Source organism: Poecilia formosa, unplaced genomic scaffold (genome assembly GCF_000485575.1).
Source record: "Poecilia formosa unplaced genomic scaffold, Poecilia_formosa-5.1.2 Scaffold15, whole genome shotgun sequence".
Taxonomy (NCBI): Eukaryota; Metazoa; Chordata; class Actinopteri; order Cyprinodontiformes; family Poeciliidae; genus Poecilia; species Poecilia formosa.
Genome location: NW_006799954.1, coordinates 982349 through 1008167, shown reverse-complemented (window position 1 = coordinate 1008167; position 25819 = coordinate 982349). Strand labels below are relative to the sequence as shown.

Sequence of the window (25819 nt, the reverse complement as noted above, 5' to 3'; positions counted from 1 at the left end):
AAGCATTTTAATCCCATCTCTTACCGCTTGTGTGAAACTGCCTACAGTAAACCTGCAACAGAAAAATAATACTCCTTAAACCGTTTGTTTTTGTTGTTGTTGTTGTTTTTCTGTTTGACATTGTTTACTTTATTAGTAACATCATGACTGAATGATTTTTGTGCACTTTATCATTTAGATGAAATTAAGTCTTAAAATAAAACGTTAATAATTACTATTCATATGTATTGTTACTCAGGTGAAATAATATCTCTGCTTTACTTGTATTCTGCTTTTCTCTCACATCGACCTTCGTAAACCAAATTGACACATTTAAACAAACTGACATGTACCTGTGTGTTGGAGGGTATGGTATGGCGCTCAAACGTGCACCAGATGTTATGTTTGGGGAACGTGTTTGTTGGAAAATTGAAACTAAAAAAAATTGTTTTTTTTTTTTTCACTTGTGTCTTGGTGGAGTTTTTTTCCCCTCTTCTTCTTCACCCCATACTTTAAAATAGAAGAATAGAAATTCAGATTACTGATGTTTTTGTAATGTTTTTATTGAGTTGTTTTCATTAAAAATTGCTTTATGAAAACATCAGTTAAAATGCACAGCATATATGTGACTTGCTGCCTTCACACAAGGAGGTAGTGCATAGCATGTCCATAATCCTTCTCTGCCTAAAAGTGAAGTTTAAAAATTAAGAGTAAAAAAATACGCTACTGAATGATTGTCAATTGGAATAAACCAGTTTTAGAATAATATTCTCATAATTTATCATGCTTGTTTTTTGGCATTTGAATTCTACACATAATTTATCCAATCTTAATGAGAATCTTATTGTAGGAATTTAGTTTTCATTTATTCTCACACTGTTGCATTATCAAATATCATTTGGTAAACAACTCCTGACTTAATGAACATGCATACAGTTAGTGTAAACAGTACTATAAAGGTAACTGCATTTCTTCTGTCTTTAGGGTTTGACTCAGTGCCTTGCACATGTATTTATTCCTCCCAAACTCAATATTATATAGTATTCTGTTTCAGAGGAACAAATAACTTTAATGTATTTTAATCAAACCGATCAAAGTGGTGCATGATTGTGAAGTGGACGCAAATTGACACGTTTTTTCCAAATGTTTTGTTTGAAATAAAATAATATTATGTGTTAATCTATCACAAAACTCCCAATGAAATACACTGCTGCATGAGGTAATGCAGTAAACAGGAAGTCCAGGGGGTGTGGCTACATTTGCAAGGCACTGAATCACCGTCCTTTTCCCACAAGGATTTGCTTTGCTGCAGCATCATGAACTCCTGAAATTAAGTAAACACATAAAAGTTTGCATCAATTTTCTGTGAGGTTAGCAGAATTCAACACGAGGTTTAGCTGTTGCTTGGGAGCCTTAGTGACCTCCGTTGGCCTTTGTGTCCTCGAGTTTTTGGTGATCCATTATCTTGATGTTCTTCTCAGCGTTTTCAGTGTTCCTCACCAGAGTCTCCAGCCTCCTCTTGATCTTCTTCTGGTCCTCCAGAGCGCAGCTGATCACTATGGCCTGAAACTTCTGGTCGATGGGGACAGGCGGTGCTTCGGTCACGCAGGCCGCGTGCAGAGCCAGCAGCTGCTGCCGAGCACCTTCCATGTCACTCAGTAACTTTTTCACTATTTCATCTATTATAGACGTGGCCTTCTGCAACGCCTCCTCCTGCTGGGGGTTCCTGATTGTGCCAATAGAGATCTCCACAGACAGGGTTCGGCCCATCAGACGGTTTGCAGTTAAATTCAACTCTTCTCTCTCACCTTGAAAATACAAGGAATCATTAAAAACGTTTTAAAACCGCTAAACCAACAATTAAATATGCTTTAAAATTTTACTTTCGCCAAATATTTCTTGGTATTTGGCCATAGAGACGACAAAATCTGACATTTTCTCATTTTACAAGTGGATAATATGCACAGAAATTCAATCAATTGGAGAAAATTGAGTCAAGAATATGAAGACATTTGTCATAACTTAGTCACTGGAGTCAAAATTGAATGGCTGAACCCCTCACAAACCAAAAGCGCCTTGAAAATATCAGAATCTGTCATACCTTGACCAAATGTACTTGTATAGTACACTTAAACCAGCTAATTGTTAAATTATTCTGTGATGAGAGTCTCCAGAGTCTGAAGGAAGAAGCTAACAGGAACAGAATCCAGGCGAAGTTCCAGTGTGAAGTTTCCACTAGTATGATTTAGGGAGCCATGTCATCTGCTGTTGGTTCACTGCGTTTCATCAAGTCCAAAGTCACAAAGACATCTAGGGCAACATTGTGGAGCAATCCCTGCTTCTCTCTGCCGACAAGCTTAACAGACATGCATGATTTTATTTCCCAGCAGGACTTGGTACCTGCAGAGCCTCCTTGCAAAAAGTGTCAGTTCCTGCTTGAATGGCCCTGTTATCACCGTGCTTTATTGGACACCAAACTGGCATGACCTAAATCCCATAGAGAACTGTCAAGAGGAAGAAGAGGAACACCAGCCCTGAAAAATGCAGTTGAGATGAAGGACTACTGAAGCAAACTGGGCCTTCCTATGGTCTCGGTGTCACACCTCATTAATACAGTAAGTCATATAAAATGCACCCTCTTTAAGCACTGAGTGCAGATACTGTGCGGCACATGGACATTTCTGAATCTTGTGATATTCTATATTTCTGAGGAATAGAGTTTTGTGTTTCATCAAATGTAAGCCATAATCATCAGAATTAACAGACACATTTCTAAAATATATCACTGAGTTCGTCTTTCATTCACTGAAATCTCGAAACTACTTGCTGAAATTCTAATTGAGCTGCTCTTGTATCTTTAAATGGTGACGAAATGATCTGGATGTGAAAACAGTGGAGGCTTAGTGTTAAAGTCACTGTGGGTGGAGGACTAGTTGCTTCGTGTTCATCTATAGCTTGCTCATCGTCACGATCACCCGTGCATGAATAACCTCATTAGATCACAATGTTACAGAAAGAACAAAGCAACTGCAAAACACCAGGTTTCAAAGCGCAAACCCAGTTCCGCCCTCGGATATTTATGTTGTGTGGCATTAAACTGAGGATGACTTTTTGCCCTTATGTAAGTTGCGAGAATTAGAAGCCTCACCCGGACAGATGTTACGCATTTCTTGACTGTTCTGCAAGGACTGAATCATTTCCAGGATGCTCTCCCTTTCCTGCTCCATGGCTGATGCGGCGTCGCGTAAAGCCTCCACCCTGATAAAAGGCACAAACAAGCGCATTGTTGCCACTGTCAAGCCAATTAAACCACAACAATTTACAGTGAAAGAGCTCTTCTTGGGTTCCTACTCGACACAGACCTTATTCTCTAACATTTGGAGTCGTGATTATAAAGTAAAACTGTCACCATAAAGATTTAGGTGGTCAGACATTACAGTGCACAAACGGAACATGGGACCGAGCTGACGTAGCGCACATGGTCTGGCCTGTTTCACTCCACCGTACCTCATTTCCAGCTGATCCAAACTTTCCAGGAGTCGCCCGGAGCGATCTGCCATCGACAGCGTCCTGCTGAATTTGCTGCAGGCAGATTCGTTCAGTTTTGCGTGTATTTTTGCCTGTGCCATGATAATATTGATGATGATGATTGTCCGCTGTGCTGTTAAAATCTTCCGTCCGGGAGCGCTAATGTGATGTGCGTCCAGGACTCGCTGTTCTCCAGCTAATCGTTATTCTTCGGACTGAAGCGGCGCCTCGGGGGAACATTTCCAAACATGGGCTGCAACTTCCTTCACTCGCTTGTAGAAGCTTCCCGAGGAGACCAGAGCTGCGGTTCCTAAATGTGTGGGCCGCGGACCCCTAGAGGGGCCAAGGGAACGGTCACTTGGTCAACAGATACAATCTGCTTTGGGATATAGTTTCTTTACATTTGTTTTGTAAAGGGAGCCTTTAAGTGTCCATTGTGCTTGGATGTTATGAAACTGAGTGAGGAGCAAAGTATTTAACATTTATTACAAACTTTTAAATGGCTGTAGTAAAATATTTTGATAATTCTTCAAATAATCCTAAAGTATCTGTTAGCTTTGCAAAAAGCAAGGGAATTTTATTTGTACAGCAAAAAGGTTTTACATGATTAGGAGGAAAATGAAACAAAAACACATTGTTGTGACAAACTAAGAGAAAACGGTGACAGCCTACACTTAATGATATTACAGACATTAATCAAAGACAGCCCAATTTAAATTTTTTAGCCTTGATAAAGGAACTCATAATTCAGCAAAAGTAGTTTATCCAAAACCTTTCCCTATATTGTCTTAAATTCATTATGTTATGTGACAGACGCAGAATTATTTCTTATTCTTTTTACACATAAAAATCAGAGAAATTTGGCATGCAGCTAACCTATTTATTACAAGTCTCCTGGCTCCAGACAGTCATGTGTTTGTGGGTCTGCAATTAAGAACTAAAGAACCAAATTAAGTTTGTGTTTTTGTCAATCAAATAAAAAAATCTGATAAAACACATTCGTTTGTGGCTGTAACATAAACAAACATGGAAAAAAATTGATGTAAATGCCTTTGCAAGTTTTCATCATTTAAAAACTCAAACTCTGATGTTGTACAGCTGTCACCTGCTTAATTTTACATGCAAAGATCCAGTGTCAAATAACACGAGCATACACACACAGGCTGTACCTCCTGAACCACTATCAGGTTTTTTTTCCTTATGTGTGATTGAACATTAATTTGAGTGTATAGAGACAACAAATTCAAATTTTATAAATATATTATTCTATGATACGGTTAAATTTGTGCCCCAAATTGCATTATCATACTTTCCTTTTCATATTAACCAATGAACTCAATTTTACTTATGCCTCATCAGAAAATAAAATGAGATACTTTTTCTCGTCTTTAAGGAAACCTAAGACATCAGATGTAGAAATAGTCAAGAATGTGGTCACAAGGCCAACTGAGGAATCTTGCAGTGTCACCGATGCCAACTATAGCACATGTGTCAACACACCAAAGTGTTTGAGGCTCCACAGGAGAACTCTTGGCAGACAGCAACCAGCTCCCACTAAAACCCCAAAACATGCAATCAGCCCAGCTGCACAAGGGGCAGCGTGTTGCCAAAACAGAAGAGGGATGCCAACGTAAAATGACGACTGCATTTATTTATTAAATCAGACAACAATGAGAGTAGAAAACTAAAATTTTCAACAGCAGATGATTTCACAGAAGTTCCTAGTTCTTAGAATTCCAGAAGACTTCGTTGTAGAGCTTCCTCCAAATCTGTACGGAAAAAAATTAAAGACAAAATGAGGATTTACAGAAAGAAAGAAAAAAATCACCTTATTCTTTTTAAACTTTGAACATTTGATTACTTTTGAGTATAGTCTCGGTATGACTAGCATCAGATCGAATGGCATCGGTTTTAATGTAGACATATTTAGATCAATTGATTCTGAAAAAGCTCCATTTCTGATAAAGTGCAATGCAATACAAACAGCTAGAACTGGTGTTTAGGTGCAATGAACAGCTCCAATCTTCAGACTTTTACAGTGACATACTTTGATTTGTGCTCAGCTAGCAAGGAGGAAAAAAATGCCTCTCCGTTACTTTCAGTCCTTTACAAGCTCATTGGACATTTTTTGTATCACTGGAAAACGCAGAGAGAATGAAGAAGCAGGATTTAGAAAGTTAATTAGAGTAACCAAAGCAGGACTGTGTCAATGGTCAGAGTACTGAGAGGCTACCAACTGAGCTGACAATTAAATCAACATGGAAAATATAAGACATGTAAATAATGCAGTAAACCTTAAGAATTTTGAAAAAATGACTATGCATTATTTGCATATTATAGTAAAAGATGATTTAAACATAAAAAAAGAGAAAATCTTGAGGTGTTTTATAAGTTTATATTCTTTTAACAATGGCTTCATCCAAGTAGCACAAACTTAAAAATGTCAACATCATCATTCCACACCACATCATGTTAAAGTAAAACTCATTTACTCTAATAAGGGACAGACAGAGCAGCAGGTATCCAGAATAATATTCTTCATCAAACTTGAAAAAGATTTTTAAAAGACAAAAGAACGCATACAGCATGCTTCATGGATAGCTTCTACAAATTGCACAACAGAAAGAACTACTTGACAAACATCCAGGCATAAAAATCAGTCTGGTTTTCTGTAATGGCTGTTGAAAGAGCTTTCAGTTAAATACATACTAGAGCAGTGAGGACTGACTTTCCCTGAAGAGTCAAATAGGCTCTTTACGGGATTCAGGTCAGTGGAAAAGCTCCGACTATTCTTTGATTTTTTTCCCCCTCAGGAACAAGCATACTGCAAAACAGTGGAGTCCACTGACCCAGTAACGCAGGTCTCCACAAACTCAACTAGTGGATGTAGAAACTGACCCTGGTTTAGTTTAAAATGTTGCCATGGTCACAATAAGGATGCAAGTGTTTTAATAAAAATAACTGTCACAAATTAAAGCAGCTACTCAAGCAGCAGAAAATATTTGTGTTAAGCTGTCATAAGCATATTTAATTCAGCCTTTTATCATTCAATTAAAGCATAACACTTCTAGTATTGTCCTAGACGACTACCCTCATGTACAGACACAGTCAGTTATAACAATGAAAATTTCAGAGTAATGTTATTGACATCTTTACTTCTCAAACGCCCAGCTGGTATCTGCAGAAGGTCGCCGACTCACGACTGAGCAGAGTTCTGCTGGAAGACTCTTCCTTTCAAAAGGGAGACGTTGCTTTTCACTGTCACCATATGTATGATTAGTTTTTATTCCAGAGCAAATGGATGCTCTGGAATGGAGTCAATATACTGAAGACACATTTACAAATAAATACTCTTCGGGTAATTGCAGCATAAACGTTCACCATCAATAACAGAAACAAAGAGAGTTATAGTCTACACACCCAGGATCTGAAAGAAAAACAGTTTCTAGCTGTATTATAAAGCTGTTATAACAGATCCTTCCAATAGGAAAATACTCATCACATTTCCTGTTAGAAAATAGGAAATGTTAGTCTTGAGACTAACAAGTTTAGTCCTATTTTAGTATGAATACATACCAGCAGACTCTCTTGCAGCCTCTCTTGCTTCCTCTGCGCTCAAAGACAGCGCACGGCACATTTCTTCATCTATTTGCTCTGGAATAAAAACAGAAAAAAAGCAACTGATTGATTCTAAAAATTGTAATCAATTACTAGGAATTTGGTACAGACAGAGCAAGTCAATTGCAGGGTTACTTTCACTTCCTGAAAATCAAAAGGGCTTCAACACAGAGCATTAAGTTTGCAGATAAATCAATCTGCAATTTCAACTGGCATTTTGCAGCATCCAAACAAAATCAGACTGGCCTGGCTGAGGAAAATGAAAACAGACTTTACATATGTCTGGCACATATTTTTGGTAGTAAAAATAGTTTTTCTTACAGTAACTGTAATGGCCAGTAGCTTGTTTACCTTCATGAGCTTCTGGTTCATCATTGACTTTATTGGTGCCTAAAATCTTCACCAGTGTTTCGTCTTCAATCTCTGTACAAAGCACAAACCAAGATTGAAATGCGGTACAAAAAATGTGAACAAACGGGAAACGAACCGATTTACCGTCACTTCCTGAATTGATCTCCACAGCATTGATTATTTTTACAGTTTTGGGGTCCGGTTTTGAATCCCTCATGCACTCCCGGGAGCTAAGGCATGGCTCCAGTGTACAGTGCATAGCATGATAATGTTTATGAAACATTGGTACACTGCTGAAGCTCTCCTGGCACTCTTGGCACACTACGTCAAAGGTTTTGCCCAGGTTCAGGGCCGCATGTTTTGTGTGGATATGACTCTTCATCTGTGCATAAGAGGGAACAGACACGAAGCAGGGCACGCATATGTACAGACATCTTCCTTCTGTCGCGAGGTTTCTCATGCACTGGGTGTAAGTGGCTTTCTTTTTCTCTATGAATCCTTCTCCATCCATACAAGGACATACATTCTGACGGGTTTCCTCAGCAGCAGGAGGCTGAACAACTTCAGGCTCGTCCATGCAGTAGTAGTCCTTACTGTGAAGATTCCTGTAGTGACCCACAAACTCGTCCTCGGTGTCAAACTGCATGCTGTCGCACAGGCCACAGAAGAGGGAACTTTTTATCTGCCCGCCGTGCTCATTCATGCAGTGTCGCCGCACGGTGGATTCTTTGAAGAACTTCTGTGGACAGTGTCCACAGATGAATCTCTGGAAGCTGTGACTGCTCATATCGCTGCAGTGTTTGAAGACGGCCGCTTCTGACTCAAAGACGTCTTCGCACATCCTGCACATCCAAGTGTGTCCCGCTGTCGAAGACGGCGTCTCCACCGCGTCCTGCCGCAATTTGGAAGCAGAAGGCGAGGGCAATGAGACTTCGACGCTAGTGGAAGGTTTGGCCTCGAGGTTTGAGACGAGGTCAAAGGGAACCTCTTTCTCTGTGAGGTAGGTGTGTCCTCTGTGGACTTCGGAGACGTGCAGCAAGATATCTTCGTGCCGGGGCATTTCCACTTTGCACTTGCAGCAGAAGAACAGGAAGTTGGAGAGGTGGGCTCCGCCGTGGAAACGGCTCATATGTAGGCGAGCAATTGAAGACTCCCCCATGTGTTTGCCACAAACGCCACACTGGTGGAAAATCTGGTTTGCAGCCAGGAGATGCTTACTAGCGTTGGCCTCCTCAGAAAACTGCAGGCCGCATTCACAAAACCAAGCCGCCACCAAGATCCTGCTGCTGCTGCCGTCGTTCACGCCTGGGCTCAATCTTTGTCGTTTGGCTGGAAATCCATGGCGGTCACTCCATTCCTTGTTTCGTTTCTGAAACTCAAACTCAAGGCCGGACGATATTCTTTTCTGATGGTTCTCTGCTTTTCTTTGAGTTTGTTGCATTTCAACAAAGCGACTGTACTGAAGGAGCGCTTTCGCCATTGTTTGATTGACCTCGACTTTGTGTAGCTTCGACTCTTCATGTCTTTCAATTTCAGCCTGGTTGAGAAAGATTTCAGAGCACGGAATGCACTGGCCTCGGACTTGGAGCTGTTTCATAATGTCCACTATGGTTTTGTCGGACTTGGCCACAGCGCAGCCTTGCCTGCAGTGCACACTAGAAGAGAAACATGAAGAGTAACGGCTAAATAAATAAATACTGAAAACATCAGTGCAAACAGTGCCTTGCAAAGATAGCCAGACTGCTTCAAAACGTTCTGAGTTGATGCATTATAGCCACAAACTATGTTGTATTTTATTGGGAATTGCTTGAAAGACCATCAACATTTAAAATGTACGGAGCCATTTTTGTCCTCATCTCTCCCAAGTCTGTCTGAAGCCACAAAGCAACATGAGCCATTGGAAAGAGAGAACTTGTTGAGTCTATAAATGCCAACTTTGTTTAATAGTTTAATTTTTATTTGTTTATGTTTTGTATTTCTTGCACCATTATTATTTATTTGTTTGGAAAAAACGGCTAAAGAAAATTCAAGGGATACCTTCGCAAGGAATTGCATATGTGGAATTAATAAAGTCGCGACAAAACCTACTTGAAGTGAGCTTGAGCTGTCTGATGGGAGATCAGCACTTGGTGACATAAGGAGCAGCGGACCTTGAATGCCACATCCTTACACAAAGCGATGAGACGGTCCTTCACGTGATGTGGGACCGGAACCGGCTGCGCTGTTCCTTTCCTTTCTTTAACAAGAAAGTGAAAGAAGTTCAACGAAAACTTGATCATCAAATTTTAAGTTTAAAGAAAGTATGTATACAAAGTCCAACACAAATGTAACAATAAGAACATCGTGCTGCCAAATCAGTTGTTAATTAAATCAATAAGCCTCACCGGTCATAACGAGAGACTCAGTGAAGTGGTTTTTGTCTGACATGTGCTGAAGACACTCGTCTCGTAAGTTAAAGAGGAGGAAACAGGCGGGACAGGCAAAGCAAACGACCCGCTGATAAGTTTGATCCAAGCTGTGATTGTCAGTGCTGGACGAGGAGATCTAATAATGAAAAGCAAATACATTTTAAATTTGTCAGCAGAATATCAGCCATCAGCGACTTCACTGAAAACACACCAACCTTGGATTCAACGTGTTTTTTCCATTCTTCCTTGGTCTGAAAGAGCAGACAGCAGGCAACGCAGGCGAAGAGCTCGGATGGACTTCCCCTGAGGTGAATTGTTGGGTCACATGGAGAGTGATCAAACCTGCAAAACATTTGCACAAAATGACCCCCTTATGTACGCGGCAAAAACTACACAAAATAGTCCTGCAGTGAACAGAGCGGCGACATTACCGCTTCAAGTGGCCATCGAGGAGGGAAATGTTCTCGTAAACACGACCGCAGTTAATTACTGGGCAAGTGTGACCAGTTGAACTGCTTCTAGGGAAAGCGGCATGAGTGCGTCTTCTTCCTGAACCGGCACTGATCACTCCAGGCTTAGGGCCTGAATAGACACAAAAAGCATAATGATTATTTATATTTAACAACGCACAGAGATCAATAGAGTAAAGCGATTTATATTCCAAACAGTTCCAGATTTGTTTGGAATATAGATTTACCTGGCATCCTTAACCACATGTCCACACAGCGCTTTGCTTCCATGCTTACACCATTTGCTGATGAACCAGCCAACTCTTGCTGCCCATGAGCTTTTTGTAAGATTTGTTTTTCCTAAAAGAAAAAAAAGGAAAAGCAACAAAGGTATGACAACAAGCACAAAGTTGTGAAAACCAAGAAAGACAAGTACTGACTGTGCAGCATTGCTAATTTATAGTTGATTGGAATTGTTTATTCTACGCTTTGGCCACTGGAGGACACTGTTTTCACTGTCTTTGTTGTATCCAAAAAAAAAAAAAAACAGGTGAGAAATTATAATGGATACTTATTTTAATTCTGTTCTTTGATAAACAGGAAAAAACAATTGTAGTAAAAATATCATTATTGTTATTTCAAGCATTATCCAAATGTTTTTTTTTTTATTTTTATTTCAAGATAAATCCTCAAGAAAGGCAGAAAGAGGTTATTGGGAACATTTGGTTTCCGTTATACCTTTGACTCTCTATAACTAAGCAACATGATATGGTGTGACTTGGCAATAATCATACACGCATCAAAAATCTAAACTTTTTAAGATTACATGAAAAAGCAATGTGTAACAGAAAAGTAACACTGCACAGAATCCTGAACATGCTACCCCCAACAGGAAATACGCTGGTGGCTGCAATGAAATGGTTTAGATCAAAAGCGGAAAAAACAGGAAAGTGGTGTTTACAGATTCATCCAATCTGACTGTGTAAAAACAGCTGGACAGAGATTTAAAACTCCAGATATGAAACAGAAAGTTAGAAACACACCCCCAAAAGACCTACAGCTATTAAAGAATTTAATGAAGAGTTATGACTTGGGGTGGATATGAATTTAAAGATTCCAAGTAGTAATATTACACTACAAGGAATCATATTTGCAATGCAAAGGAATTCATACTGTAAATCTTTACATTTACTGCGTAAATCTTTATATTTTCTGTTTAAAATACAGTATGGCGTGTGATTATTAGGCAGAAAAAACATTGAACTTTGTTCTTTAAGGTCTCACCTTAAATGCTTTACATTTATCCGCCCTCTCTTTTTTCTCCTGGGCCACCTTAAGTGCCAGTCTGTCAAGTGTGGACGTTACACGAGCTTTGTGTCTGTTGATTTTGTCTTCAACCTAGGAATTTTTTTAAAAAAAAGATCACACTTTTAGAAGTTTGTATTATCACTTACCTATTTTGTCACCCACCATGCCAGCCAGTGACGAGGACCCTTCATCCTCACTGTCACTCAGCAGGTCAATGCATTCCAGTACTGGTCTAAAAGGGCCCTCCTGAAGGAAGAACATAGCTTATCATCACAGAAAAACACAACTACACAAGAGATCTATGCTGGAGCCTTTTGTGCTTTATTACATTTAATATAAATCATTTGACTAAGTAGCATTAAAATAAAGATTAATTCATGAGATTAATTAAATAAAACCCTACAATCATAAATGAAAGAATGTAGAACTGACGTGATTTTCTGATAACAGTGCAATAATGGCTTAACAAAGCTTTCAAATAATGCTAGACGACAGACAAATGGCAACTTCAATAAATTAATTGTGTTATCATTTCAAAACTGCAGCACTCTCAAAAGCTAATAAAAACGTGAAACGTAACGTAAACGTGACCCACCGATACAAACTCCACTTCTTCCAACTCATCGTCATCGTCTAATGGGGTTGGTGAAGACATTTAGCTTGGAGGGGAAAAAACAACAACAACAAAGTTTAAGCCAGAAGAAGAAATTATGTACATAAGCAATAGTCTAAATAATATACAACTACCAGGGGCTTTTGCAACATATTAGCTGGCAGAATTAAAGCATAATTCAATCTGTGCTCACCATTTAAAACAAGTGTTGTTGAAATATAACCTACACCCAACAGGGGCAGACATGAGCCGGCGCGACAAAATGCCATGTTCAAGTACTTACCTGAATCGAATATAAAATGCTCTACTTTGCATATCTTAGATCAAATCCATATTTTAAACACATTTTGCATTGTCCTTTAGGTGGACTACCACAACATGTCAACTGTACAAATGCTTAGCACTTGCTTAACAACTTTAAAGGTTGGACAATCTTGAACAAATGTCCCAAACGTTGGGACATTTGTAAGCCTTATTAGCCTTACAAGTAGCTAGTAAGGCTAGCTACTTGAGAAGTGCAACAATAGCAACGTCTTGATTTCGCTAAAGTACTCCACAATCACAAAAGTGACTGTTTTTTCCCCCAACATATAGATCAAACTGAATAGCTCGTTTACCAAATTTCTCCTACTGGCTTTTCCGTTTGCAGGGTGGCGACTAGCTCCTGCAAGACTCCAAATCAACGTGAACGCAGCTAATCCAGTCTGCTACGTCATGACAAGCTTGTGCGCTTCTTTCTTATTGCGGGGTGTGCCGGACAGGCGGGGACTTTTTTTTTTTTGTCACAACTTTACGGTATCCACCATGATGTGCCAGCAGTTAAATCGTATAAATGTATTTATATTTTAACAGAGTCATGTCAAAATTTAGTTAATCCCCTCTGAGGTATTTTATCTCCTGTCAGTACAGCAGTTAACTAACCACTCATCTTTTGCAATGAACTCCAAGTCTTTTAGACAGTCTATAGGTGCGTTTTTGGTGGATTCCCAAAACGCAAAACTTGAATTAGCAATTTTATTTGTCGATTCAATTTTTACATTTTTCTTATGTGAATGTGCAACTAACGTCAGTATCACGACAAACCACGCAGTCACACAGCCTAATTTAAAACTATCAGAACTGAAATTTGCTCGTTTTTAGTTCCTATTTTATTAGCTTATTTAATTGAGTCACATTTCTGTGGCTGTGTTTGCAATTTTATTTGTTTTATCGAAACTGGTCTCTCTTGTAAGAGATCTTAGATCTCATTTAAATGATCTCAATGATGCCACTCATGGCCTCCAAGCTCTTCTCTTGGATATGCTGTCAAACGTCAGAATAACTTCCCACATGTCTGGGCTCGTTTCCTAGGAGACGTGGGACATTGTGGCCAGCTTCTGTGCTATTTATGTCTGAGTCCCAGTCTCGCCATCACAATTCACTTTGATTAGGCTGTAATCAAAGTCAAATGCGCACATTTTTCCTGTAGCCTCATGGAGCAATCAGAGGTCTTCCATACTTTACTTTTGTGATAATACATCTGCTCCTCATTTCCTGTTTGACTCTCATTTTACAGCAGAAAAATTACATCATCCAAACCTTATAATCAGCGCTGGATTATGACCAGAAAAGGTTTGTATGTGTTGCCTTCCCAAATTCTGAAAATGCTAGAATACAATCCCATTTTACGTATATTATTTACCAGATAGGTATTTTTTTAGGACATCAGTATGTCACAAACTGGAAAGTCACAAACTATTACCAAACAATACTGGTAGAAAAGCATTCATAATTTTACATCTGAACTGGGCTGACACAACGTGACTGACACAGATATCCATCCGACCGTCCAATAGGACAGTGTGAAATATTGCAGCGTTATCCTGGTGGGCAGGCCACTCTGCAGCAGACGCAGCGCTGCCTGGGATAAATCTGCTGACTCTCCCTGCCCCTTGTGGAAATGAAATAAATAATAAAAGATGCGCCTCTCTGCTGAGTCATGCGTTGTGCCTCGCAAAAATGATATCTCTAGCCTGGACTGTCCACTTTGACCCTGTGCGCTCTTAACGTTTTGCAGTGTGATGCTCCACGTATGCCAGCGAACGCCTTTTCGCCGCATCCCGAGCTCTGAGTGGTGGAAAGGCGCACAGGAGAGGAGGCAACTGTCTGGAGCAGAAGGAGCTGTCCTATATTTCGCCCTATGATGATCGCTGCGGCGTTTTTGGTCCTGCTAAGGCCATACAGCATTCAGTGTGTGCTGTTGCTTCTGCTGCTTTTGCTCGGGACTATTGCGACGATTTTATTTTTCTGCTGCTGGCATCGCAGGCTCCGAAATGGGAAACATCCTATGAAATCTGTGCTCTCCGGTGGACGCTCCAGGAGTCGCGGTGAGTACAGCGCAGGCCAGCCGCATCTCATCATCCCTAACTGCTTAGTCCACATTATTGTGCATGCTGTTTTCTGCATTCTTGCGTTGGTAATTAACAAGCATTACACATCTGAGGATTACTGTGCAGTTTCACACTTTAAAAGAATGTTTGATCAAAGTCTAATGCAAAATATGTTATCTGTTCTGTAGTTGGTCTCCGAACGCATCATTTTCGATCGGAGGTAGGTTAACCTTTCACATTGTTTTGTCATTAATACACTGAGTAAAGTTTGGTCAAGTAGGCCACTTCTGAAATCCAAGAGCTTCACAAAGTTAGGTTCTTTGAACTTTTTCCCGGGACTGCATGACTATTTCAGGCACTGTAAATGTGCGCAATGCGCAACCATTATCAATAAATAATGTTGGCGAAGAGGTTTTGCAGTTTAAATGAATTAAGACTTTGCGTGTGCTCTCATAACTGTCAAACACGAGGTGCAACTGAACCAACAGAAAGCCTTTTAACGGTGTAATCCAGGCCAGATAAAAACCAAAACAACATATTAATCTAGATAATGTATTTTTCTCGCTTGCTTTTCACTCCAAACAAATCATGCAAATTGTCTAAATCAAGTGTGAAAAGCTGCCTTAGTCTTACATCAGGATTGCTGTGTTTTGCTGGAACTTTCTGACATATGGAAGACGTGGTTTCAGTATCTCTGGAAAGTAATATATTTCTGTAATGATAGTACAAACTGATGTTTTCCATCCTTATTGTAATAAAAAAAAGTAGGAGCTGGTTTAACATGGTAGGTCATGTTATTGAACCTGGATTTAATATGAATCCCCGCTGACTCAGTTCAGTTCTCATAGGGTATCATATTCAAGGACATCAAGGCTGTTGTGGACCTTCAGTGTTGTTAAGTTATATCCTTTTGTCTCCTAATAAACCTCTAGATCAAGGTGCAAAAAGCTTTATTTTCATTTTATTGTTTGTTATTTATGAAACAAAAACATGTACTTAATTTTGTTTCAAGATGAATTCTAAGATTTATACAGTTCTCCCTGTTAAAATTCCATATGTCTGTAACAAAGGACATAATAAATGATAACATTTTTTAAAACACATGTAATAAGACATGTATCCCATACAACTCAAATGTGTAGAACACATGGAAGTCAAGCAAATATCTTTCATTAATGTGTTAAAACAACCTTTGATGCAATTTCTGCATTGAGACTTCTTTGTTATAAATCTGTAAGCATCTCACATCTTGACTTGGCAAATTATTATTAGTCACCTCTGCCTGCAAAACTTCTAAAAATCAAATATGTTCCAGATTATTGGATCCCCTCACATTCTTTCTGTCAGTTTTAGTTCTTGACAATTATTGACCCATACCAGAGCTTTACATTTTGTCTCATGAGGTCATTTTTTGTTTTTAGTGATTGATGAAATATCTCTTCATTTGTGGCTTTCAATGACATAAAAGTTTGGGACCAAATTTAAATAATAATTGGACATATTCCTAACTTATTTCACTTTAGCAAAATCTCAGTTCCATCTGAAGATAAATAGACAAAATAACTTCATAAGATTTTACTGCCACCATCATATTCCATGAATCTAGTGTTTTTGTCTGTGACAAGCAGTTACTTGCATAATCCCCACCTCTATCTGTTTCAGTATTTTACATTTTTGATTATTTACTATCATTTATTTATTTCCTCAGCTTTTTCACAGCCGTTTCCATTCCTGTGTGCAGCTTGCTCATCCCGCCCTCGTCTCTGTGTTTGGGTCTCTGCCAGTCATGGCAGTGCAGTGTGTTTTTTTGTGCCAAACCTACTACTCGAAATTATGGCCTAAAAATTCAAGTTAGGTCTCATGAGTCCACTCCACAAGGTTTTAGGAGATTTTAGAACAGCAAGAACAGGTCATCTTAATTTCAACAAGACGAGTGTCGTTATAGTTGTTGCGGGATGTGAACTTAAGAAGACTGAATGTTGAAATCTGATCAAAAGGTTCTTCAACAAAGTACATTTATGCAACCAAGTAACTGCAGTTTTAATTTTTCACATTTGTCTGAAAAACAATTAGAACTCAGGATTTTTTGCATCCCTGAATGTGAGACAGTTTCTGTGTTGAATGTTGTAACATCTGTGCCTTTTTGACATTTCATTGTTTTTCCCAGGGTTTCAGACACAGTCCACGTCACTTAAGAAGGACCGTGCATGCCCGAGTGACGGAAGAAAAGCCCAGTCTGGTCGAGGTTCCAGAGAGTGAACCCGATGTATCCTCGACCGTGAGAAAACGTAAAGTCAAGAAGAGACTCCCGCCAGAGTTTTACCAATCTGTGCAAGTCACTCCCACTCGTAAAGCTGTAGGTATCCCTCCCTAACGGTAACCATCATTAACACAGATGATGAGGTGGTGCAGGTTATTTGATTTATCCGCTACTGGGGTCCACTGTGTGCTTTTGAACATTTAAGATCTTTAAAAAAAGGTTTATTTAAAGGGCTTGCATATGGGTGTGCTTTTGAACTTTGATCTCTACATAGGTAATCTCTGGAAAGCTATTATGGGTAAGAGTTATATGACATAGGAAGATAAAAAAAAACTGCCATTTCATTAAATTATGACTGATCTTCTAACATATACAACTAGCAATTGTTAACACAACATACAATAAAGCCCCTTCTGAATAATTTTAGGGGATATTAATGAAATAAATGCTATTTTCTTTTGAGGAACTGTGACAGAGAGAAAACGGTATTTTTAAGAAGAAACCAGAGTGAAACGTGTGTAAGTGGAAGTTTTGAGTAATAAACATTTTTGATTGAGAATCAAATTTCAAGTTTATACTTTTATACAAAAAATGTCACATAGCTTCTCATTGAAATGGTTAGAGTTGTTTCTTGCCTGCTACAACTTTGCGGTTCAAATTCAAAATAATTCATTTTTATAGTGATATTTGTTCAGTTTATTCAGTCCTCTTGTTCAAGATGGTACCTGCTATCATTCCAACCATATCTGTTCATTTCAGTCCTTCAGCTTCAATTGTAAACATGATATACCCTGCCTATGTGCCAAATAGCACAAAGGTTTTATTCTCAGCAGAGCGCTTTATCTTTTCAGAATGTGTGGTCAAAAAGTTAAGGAGAGACAGAACCCATCTCCTGATCAGAAAATAATTGCTTGTTTTTTTTTTTTTTCTAGCTGGAAAAGTACAAAGAGCTCGAAGCATTTGGAATTATTGGGTGTGGACACGTTGGTTTCTTTGGAAAGTTGGGTGTTCACCTGCTGCTTTAAACTGAAAACATTTTCTCCAGCAAGAAAAGATCTTACACATATATATTATACCATTAAATATTTCTATGCCTGCTACTTAGAGATATTTTCACGTATAACAAATATTTGAAAAATTTCATATATTACACAAAAACTACTTACCGCTTTCACACTGCAAATGTCATTCATTGGGATTTACGTGATAGACCAAAACATAGTAATGCATAATTTTAAAGTGGCTGGAAAGTTATAAAAGATTTGATGATTAAAAAAAAAGTCTAATAAGTGTGGTACTTAATTGTCAATAATTTGCAGAATCAAAGCTTTAAGTCTTTTGGGGAACATCTCCTTTGGTTTTGCACATCGAGACACTGAGACCTTTGACACTTATTTGCAAATTAGCTCCATCTCACTCAGACTGAATGGAAAGCATTTGTGAAAAGCTATTTTTAAGAATTACTAAGATTCTTCGTTAAATTTAAGTCATTCTAATTAATATTTATGCTTTGAGCAAAAAACTTTCTATTGCAGCTCTGGTTTATGTTTTGTGAAGGTGAACTTCAACCCTCTTCATATCTATTCTGCAGTAGTTTTAGTTGTGATCTCTGTCAAATTTTGTGTTATGTTGGAAGTGACTAATAGTTCAAAGGAACCTATTGATCTGTGTAGTCCTGTATGATAACTGGAGATCACAGGGACACATTTTGGTTTTTAATCATTGCAGTCTTCAACAAACAAGATCCAGCATAGATGTGCCAAAGCTTTTTTTTCTTTCTTTCTTTTTTTTTTTTTTTTACATAATTTTTCACTTATTTTACTTTAAACCAAGCAATAATTTCTATAAATTGACCATAAGTGTAACAAACAGATAAGTGGCAGAACTCTTGACCTAATTGTGCAAATAAACATCAGCAAATTTGTAAAATCACAAGAGTCCCAAGATGACCAAACATATTTTAGCATGTCAGGATTCAGCCTGAATCAGAAAAAAATAGTAATTTGTATAATTAGGCTAATTATCATCCCACCCTTTTTTTGTGGTACAGTCCTATATTGTCAAGATGACAGATTTACAGTGGTCGTGTCGATAAGAACGTGTCTCCAGCCTTTAATCTGTTTAACTGGTCCAGACCAGTGCAAAGGAGCTAACGACAACACATTTTATTGACAGGAAGTGAAGCCGATGCAGACGTGTCTTATTTCATGTCTTGCTCTTAAAGACGTTCGCTGCCTGCATGAATCTTGTAAAAAAAGCTAAATGTTTTACCAAACGAGGATGAAAACTTTGTGCTTCCTTTCATGTTTTACCCACAATGATTTTTCTTTTAAAACTTGCCAACCACAGAGTAGAGACTCTGCCAAGTAACAGTAATCTAAGGCCACTCCCTGGAGAGAAATGAGTCATTGTGGGGTGGTTCTGTGATCTTTCTTGTATCCTTGCTTCTGCAGGGATTTTGTGCACTGTCAGATTTACTCAGGTACATTTTCATTTACCCCTAGAAAAACAATGGATCTTAAGCCGTATGTCCTTTCACTTTTTCTTATTCTGAATAAGCGGAAGTATGGTCATAATATAAACGCAACATAAAGCTGCCTCTGCAGGACTTGGTTTTCATCTGATGAAACAGGAGGCAGTGATGCTGCTATTATTAACAAAGCGTTTCTATTTTAAACGAGAAATGATTCTGCGTGGCCCTGTTGAAAAATTTTTCACACAAACAATCCATCTAGTCTATTTATAGATGCAAAAGAACAAAAGTGGATAGAAATCCCAATCTCCTATTTTGCAAATATGTGTCCCTGAAGTCTAAAAAATTAATAAATAACATATATATGTTAACTGTTGTGGATGCACAAAAAGAAGATGTGGCTTTACTAGTCTTTTAAATTTATGTTTTATGAATTTTGTTTTTAAGAATTTGTAAAATATTTACAAAAGTTTGAATGTTGCGCCCATTTTTAACCAGAAATTATTATATGTTGAATGTTTCATTCATTGTATTTTATTTTATTTTTATTTCATCATCAAGAGAGTCTGCACAGGGGACTGTTCACCCTATGTTTATTTTTCCACTGATAAATGTTTTTCAGCATCATTTTTGTAGGGGTGCACTCATTTATTTGCACCGATTTCCTTCATTTTGGGAGGCAGGTGGTCAGCTTGGAAAGCCCTCAAACTTATCTACCTCAACAAAGGTCTAAAAATCAACCACTGTTCTCTTATGCTCTCCAGAGAGAGAGGTTTGACTGACAGACAGGCCCACCAGTTCATGTCTGCGTGCTTGCAGTTAACTCACCAATACCAACTCAGCCACTTTATTGCTAAGTTAAACAACATTCCAGACAAAAAGAATAATGGTACGGAATCGGCAGGTCAGGCATTTTAAAGATTGCTGATCGGTGTTCGGCCAGAAACCTGGAATCAGTGCACCCCTACATATTTAAAAAGAAATGTAAGTAATAATTTTTTGACTGATAGCTTTTATGTTTTTGTAATACCTTTTGTGAGATGCTTGTCTCATTTTTATTGATAGACTTTTTGATCAGCCAATAGATTTTCTTTCGAAAAGTATCCAATTATTGAATAAAACCTCAATCGGTTCAATTTTCAAAACTTAGTAAAATAATAAAAACAAGTTAATTATTTGTGTTGCTCCTCCAAACCTCTGGGCTTGATGCTACTGCCCTGGTAAGCCCTTGTTAAAGTCCCTGATCACCAGGCAAATTGAACGTGATTGTACAAGTATAATTCACCCAACCCTCCTCCTTAGGGATGTGTTTGCCTTTATTTGTTCTGTTGCTCAAGCTGGGGAGTGTCAAGGTGCAGCAGGAAAAGACAACAGAAACAGAGGCTTTCACCCCTAACTTTAGCCGATGAATAGCCAAACTTAAAGAATCTTAAAAGAACCAATGAATTTTGGAAACAGAAATCTTCATGTGCAACTAAACTTTTCTCAGGTAACTATCCTATCATATAGGTGAAAAGACAAGTTAGTGCGTTCTTTGTGCTGAGCCCTACATTTTGTTGTGGAATTACGGCTGTCACCATTGTGAACGCAGCGTGTCTCTGGAACTTATTGTACCCTTTATGAGGGGGATGTTTACAGCCACCAGCTTCCTTTGTGTAAGAGATGGCGCTCTAACACCGCCGTCAGAACCGAAGCAGCAGCAGCTGCTGCTGCTGTTGGCTGCCGGGTATGACGCGCAGACACATGCAGTCTTGCTCTCCCATCACGGTCTAGCTCAGCTCAGCCTCGACACACAGCACCCACCGGCATCATCCTCTGTCGGTCCTCAGGAGATCTTGCATCACTCCGCATCCCTGATGCTGCCTTAAGGGGGAAACAGAGTCCGGAGCATCCCTGGAAGGGTGTGGCACCCCTAAAGTAAATTACTGAAGGGGGAAGCTAATGATGCCCGAATAGGATTATATATATTTTTTTCTTCTTCTTCTTCCAGCTGACAGGTCTCCATGTATACTGTGGTAAGTCTTAGACTTGACCTGGCGGGGGAGCTAGACGCTATTGCATTTCGTCTTGCTTTTATTTGGCTCAGTATTTTATTGTTTTGGGTCGCTGTGAACTGGTGGCCCATGTCACTCATAACATGCACGCACATTACGCACCTTGACCAGTCATGGTGAGAGAAATGCGATCACAGCCTGGCGGTGTTTTCTCTCCTTTTAGCCTTTCATCTATGTGTTCGTGTATATGCGTGTGCGCGCGAATGTGTGTATAATCAAGACATTGTTCGTTTCCTTTTGTCTCACAGAGCTCTAGTTCGGGGAACCCTTCCCTGCACTGTTCCATGTCTTCCTCGGCAGACATCTCGGACGAGGATGACTACAGCAGCGTCAAATCCGGATCGGCGTCGCCGGCACCCGGCGACACTTTGCCCTGGAACCTGCCGAGACACGAGCGGTCCAAGAGGAAGATCCAGGGAGGATCCGTACTGGATCCAGCTGAGAGAGCTGTGCTCAGGATCGCAGGTGAGGGACGCGCACCTTGTTAAGTTAGAGAGAGATCGAGAGAGAAAACAAAACAAAGACTGAATGAGGAATAATGGGATTGATGTACGGGTATTTTGTTGTTGATGTGCTCTTATATTTAAGATTTTCTATGGATTTTATTTTCAACGTTGAACGTCAATGAAACAATAAGACCTTTAAGAAATCAGGTTGACAGAAACGTGATGAAATGCAGGCGACCTGTCTTTACCGCACCTAATCGTTTTATAGTGTTACTTTGACACCGCTTGATATCGTAAAATTGTCGACATAACTGCATCGTCCGGGCTCAATTAAAGCTCATAAAGATCTGTTCTGACAGTAAAATCCCAGTTGATAAACCGCAAAATAAACAGAACTTTGATTTGTGGATTTATGAAAGTTACAGGAAATCAGTAGCAATAAAAAGTGCGCTAATAATAACGGAGCAAATTGACAGGACGCTCATTTTATGTGCACTGTAAAAAAATACATTAATAGTCTTATTTACAACATATTTTGTTTAATCTTCTGGACCGGTTCTGTTAATAAACATAAATATAATAATGGAAAAAAAACAACAACAACAACAATTTGATTTTAATTCTGATTATTCTGATTCTCAATCAAAATTACAAATATCACACCAATCCTCTACAAGTTCCAGAAAACCCCTCAAGAATTTAAGTTTCCAAGCAAGTTGTTAAACAGTGAACACATCATGTCTGAAGCAGAATCTTGGGCACAATGAGCACATCACTGTGGCCACAATGCAATAAAGAAGATAGTGAAATATTTTGCTTGAATGTGAGCTAATACAGGTTTTTCTAAATTTTACAACACATAACAGCTGGATGGCAGTTATGTGGCAGTAAGTTAGTCATTTCATTTGCAGTACTGTTATTTCAGTTGTGGCTTAGTTTACTGCATCTTACTTTTCAACACTATATTTTTTTAATATACTACATGTTTGAATTAATTATATTTAGAAAAGACATCTTGTGAGGACCACCTTTCCAGGTGTTTGAGATCGAAAGCTAAGTCGAGAGAGACTTGGAATTTCTTTTTTGTATGTTACATGTTAATGTTGAAAAATAAGAAATTTTAAAGAGACATTTTGTTAAAATGGCATTTTCCCCCTATGGAAACAGTTTGTATCTACAGATTAAAATGGCACATGGTCATATGGTACTTTCTGCTATAAAGAGAGCAGTAGTTTTGGAAAACAATGAAAAGGTTGTTTACATTAATATTTAATGCTATCATTTTTTTTTTGTTTTTGTTTCCATGAGATTAAATTAATGTCAGCCCATTTTTAGTAACATTTTCTTCTGAATCTAACTAAGTCTGGTCCAGTAAGACTGTGCAATATACAACAATTAAATATTCCTTAATGTTAGTTCTAACGTCAGTTTTGGGTTGGGCTGTGAAGACGGACATTGATTATTTTTTACAGTGCAGTCCTTCCTATCGGTCCTGTAAAGTCACAGAGGAAGCGCTTCCTATTGGTCAGACTGCAGACAAGGGAGGGCTGCAGGGCGTTTCCTTCAGAACGACAACAGCGCCGATCACTCTCCAGCCCACAGCAAATACACATGCACAGGCGCACGAACACACAAGCATGTAGAGCTACACAACGACACACATGCTGTGTCCCAGTCCGTCTCTGGTGAGCGTCCAGTTTGTGAAGCCCGGGTTATGGCTCAGTGCGCGCCGCAGGGGTATGTGCTCTCGGACGAACAGGAATACCTCCAAGCCTACGAGGACGTATTGGAAAAATATAAAGGTAGGAGCGGATCTATAAGTCGAGGCTTTTTAAGCGATGAAGAAATCTGCCCGGTCACTGCTTGACAGTTAAGTGGCTAAATGTCAGCCTGCTCCCTTTTCCTCTCTGCTGACTGGCAGCTTTCAATGGGAAAATGGGAATATTTCCCGCATGACATCACATTAAGCTTGAATTTTAGAAACAAAAGACCAAAGTCTTATAACAGTAATGCTTATCGTGATTTAAATTGATAAAAAGAAAGGAAAGGGCAGGGAATTAGAAGAAACAGTAATTATTTACATGTAGTTTGCTTGCTTAAAAATCTAATAAGCTCGGTTACTTTGTCAGATTATAGGTCTGTTCATTTGTGGAATTCTGTAAATTCTCCTTTAATAATCCACATGTGCAAAAGAATTGCACGTCTAACAATTTATTCTGTTTGCATTGTAAAATAACTTCCAAATGAAACAAAAGATCATGCATGGCAATTCTTGGAAAGGTTTATTAGTGGTTAGAATATCAGTTAACTAACTTGTATTTGTCCTGTTTAGCTAAAATGCCATTATTTTATTACTGTAGAATATATTTTCAACATTTAAAACAGCAGAGAGCATTGTGGCTTGAACATGGAGGACATTCAGCTTACACTATTGTTCAATGTAAAGTTTGAAGTTATTCTGTAATTGCAATACATTTTTAAAAAGAAAAAAGAAAATTGAAGTTTAAACATGTACTGAAAACATTAATTGACATTATTTGATTGATTTGATCTCATTCCCCATGGTATGAAACCTTGTAGCTATTTGCTACAAGCTAGCAAATAGCTTCAACTATGTTTTGCAGTAAGGTGTGGGCCAATGTGATATTAGGATGATTACATTAAGAAAAAATAACAAGGTTACATGGTATCATAGTAATGTTATCTATTAAATTACTTATTTTGAGTGTGTTGCACACAGAACAATTACCCTCCACATTTAGAAGTCCTTTTTTGAGTGACTAAATTGGATAGAATTATCATGAAAAAAATGATCCTTCTTGCCATTCTTTTCTGTATAAAGTAGCACAAGTACTACAAGCTGACAGCAGTACTTCAGCTTGTACTACAGTCCTTTGTTGCTCACTTGTTGATAGCTTGTTGGGCTAGCAGCAAGTGGGGTCGAGGCAGCACTCTGCTGAAGTAGTTCATTCTATTTGTCACCAGTATTCGGTGAATGAAGCCTCCTTACTAAATCATAGACACACAGTGCTTGGTGAGCCATTAGCATGACCAAATTAGTTACAAAGTGGATTCAGGACAAGTGATTATTTTTGGAATGATCATCACAACATTAGCTGGTAAATTAGTTGGGCTAGTCACAGGTATGCTTTATATCCAGAGAAGGCACTTCATCTCGATTCAGAACTTTAAACCATATGAACAGTAGGACAAAAAAATCTGTTGTAAACCTTGCAAACTTACATACTAGTCGCCGTCCCTATTTGTTTTGACTTGGTTTGATTTCTTTTACAGAGATAAAATTCATTGCGTGGTGCTGTTATGACCCGTGAAGTCTCCTATGTCAGGCAGTACAATATCTTATAACATGGCTCAAAGTCACCTTACATCAGTAGCTCATGTCACTTCACATTGCCATGCCTTTTGAGAGTACCACGTTAATTAGAATCATTCCATCACAGATTCGAGCTCCACTCTGCTTGAGCTTGGCAATATCAGACACATGTATCCTCAGGTCAGGCCTGAAGACATAGAAACGGACTAAATTCAAACTGACAGCAGTGGATTTTTAACTCTTTGTGTCTCAGTAAAACACAGACCAAGTCAGGAGAACAATAAGCAACAAATGCCGTGCCCTTTTGTGAATACTCAGCATATGTGTGCATGTTCTTTCAGCTGTTGAGGATTTTTTTGCCAGTGGGCCCAGTCAGCTGTGCTGGAAGGTTTAATCGCTGTGAGTGGGCTCTGAAGGAGTCATATGATGGAGGATCATTAGGAATCCGTAGCTGTTGTCTTCAGGCAGATGGGCTGTGACAAATAGAAAGCTTACTTATTTCCTGTGTTTTCAGCCATTTCAGCCAGTCTGCGATCAGTTTCCACATGTTATGGACAGATTTTTGGGTATATTTGTCGTCCCACCAGCTGTTGCATGAACGATGAATTTTTTACTGAAGGGTAAGGGCA

The 25819-nt window shown here is 38.8% G+C and overlaps 3 protein-coding genes and 1 long non-coding RNA gene across 22 annotated transcripts in view; 2 read left to right on the top strand and 2 right to left on the bottom strand.

Annotated features, from left to right (window-relative positions):
* Nucleotides 1–521: 521 nt before the first annotated feature.
* bag2 (BCL2 associated athanogene 2) lies at nt 522–3849 on the bottom strand. Its single transcript, XM_007546160.2, has 3 exons — nt 3487–3849; nt 3128–3237; nt 522–1787 (listed from the first exon to the last, which is right to left on the bottom strand). Exons 1-3 carry the CDS (start codon nt 3606–3608, stop codon nt 1393–1395), a joined length of 627 nt encoding a protein of 208 aa, XP_007546222.1. The 5' UTR covers nt 3609–3849; the 3' UTR covers nt 522–1392.
* Nucleotides 1794–6488, top strand: LOC107835601 (uncharacterized). Its single transcript, XR_001661403.1, has 2 exons — nt 1794–1972; nt 5900–6488. It is a non-coding gene; the product is annotated as an uncharacterized LOC107835601 (long non-coding RNA).
* Nucleotides 5139–12988, bottom strand: znf451 (zinc finger protein 451). Of its 2 annotated transcripts, XM_007546158.2 has the most exons (13): nt 12872–12988; nt 12237–12300; nt 11804–11887; nt 11618–11731; nt 10582–10693; nt 10316–10466; nt 10100–10226; nt 9861–10020; nt 9565–9712; nt 7621–9131; nt 7477–7548; nt 7084–7161; nt 5139–5276 (listed from the first exon to the last, which is right to left on the bottom strand). In XM_007546158.2, the coding sequence occupies exons 2-13, from the start codon at nt 12294–12296 to the stop codon at nt 5236–5238; spliced, it is 2658 nt and encodes an 885-aa protein (XP_007546220.1). In that variant the 5' UTR covers nt 12297–12300; nt 12872–12988; the 3' UTR covers nt 5139–5235. The 2 variants fall into 2 exon arrangements, with proteins under 2 accessions (XP_007546220.1, XP_016523916.1); XM_016668430.1 differs by lacking the exon at nt 12237–12300 and having other exon boundaries at nt 12872–12987.
* A 1172-nt stretch (nt 12989–14160) lies between these two features.
* Nucleotides 14161–25819, top strand: part of dst (dystonin) — a 114053-nt gene continuing 102394 nt past the window's right edge. For 8 of the 18 annotated variants that reach the window (XM_016668412.1, XM_016668409.1, XM_016668405.1 and 5 more), the window contains exons 1-4: nt 14162–14620; nt 14812–14843; nt 16791–16979; nt 21659–21875. In XM_016668412.1, the coding sequence (XP_016523898.1) occupies nt 14434–14620; nt 14812–14843; nt 16791–16979; nt 21659–21875 (625 nt within the window). In that variant the 5' untranslated portion in view covers nt 14162–14433. Of the gene's footprint in view, nt 14621–14811; nt 14844–16790; nt 16980–21123; nt 21372–21508; nt 21527–21658; nt 21876–23474; nt 23659–25819 lie in introns of those variants that run through there. The other 10 variants (XM_016668399.1, XM_016668397.1, XM_016668400.1 and 7 more) reach the window with 6 other exon arrangements.

Excerpts from the sequence above, each read along its gene's own strand:
- bag2 (XM_007546160.2), bottom strand. The coding sequence starts at position 3,608 with ATGGCACAGGCAAAAATACACGCAAAACTGAACGAATCTGCCTGCAGC. Across the intron at positions 3,238-3,486 it reads TTGGATCAGCTGGAAATGAG|GGTGGAGGCTTTACGCGACG; the intron begins GTACGGTGGAGT and ends GCCTTTTATCAG. Across the intron at positions 1,788-3,127 it reads AATGCGTAACATCTGTCCGG|GTGAGAGAGAAGAGTTGAAT; the intron begins GTGAGGCTTCTA and ends TGTATTTTCAAG.
- znf451 (XM_007546158.2), bottom strand. The coding sequence starts at position 12,296 with ATGTCTTCACCAACCCCATTAGACGATGACGATGAGTTGGAAGAAGTG. Across the intron at positions 11,888-12,236 it reads AAGAAGTGGAGTTTGTATCG|GAGGGCCCTTTTAGACCAGT; the intron begins GTGGGTCACGTT and ends TTCTTCCTTCAG. Across the intron at positions 10,694-11,617 it reads ATAAATGTAAAGCATTTAAG|GAAAAACAAATCTTACAAAA; the intron begins GTGAGACCTTAA and ends TTTTTCTTTTAG.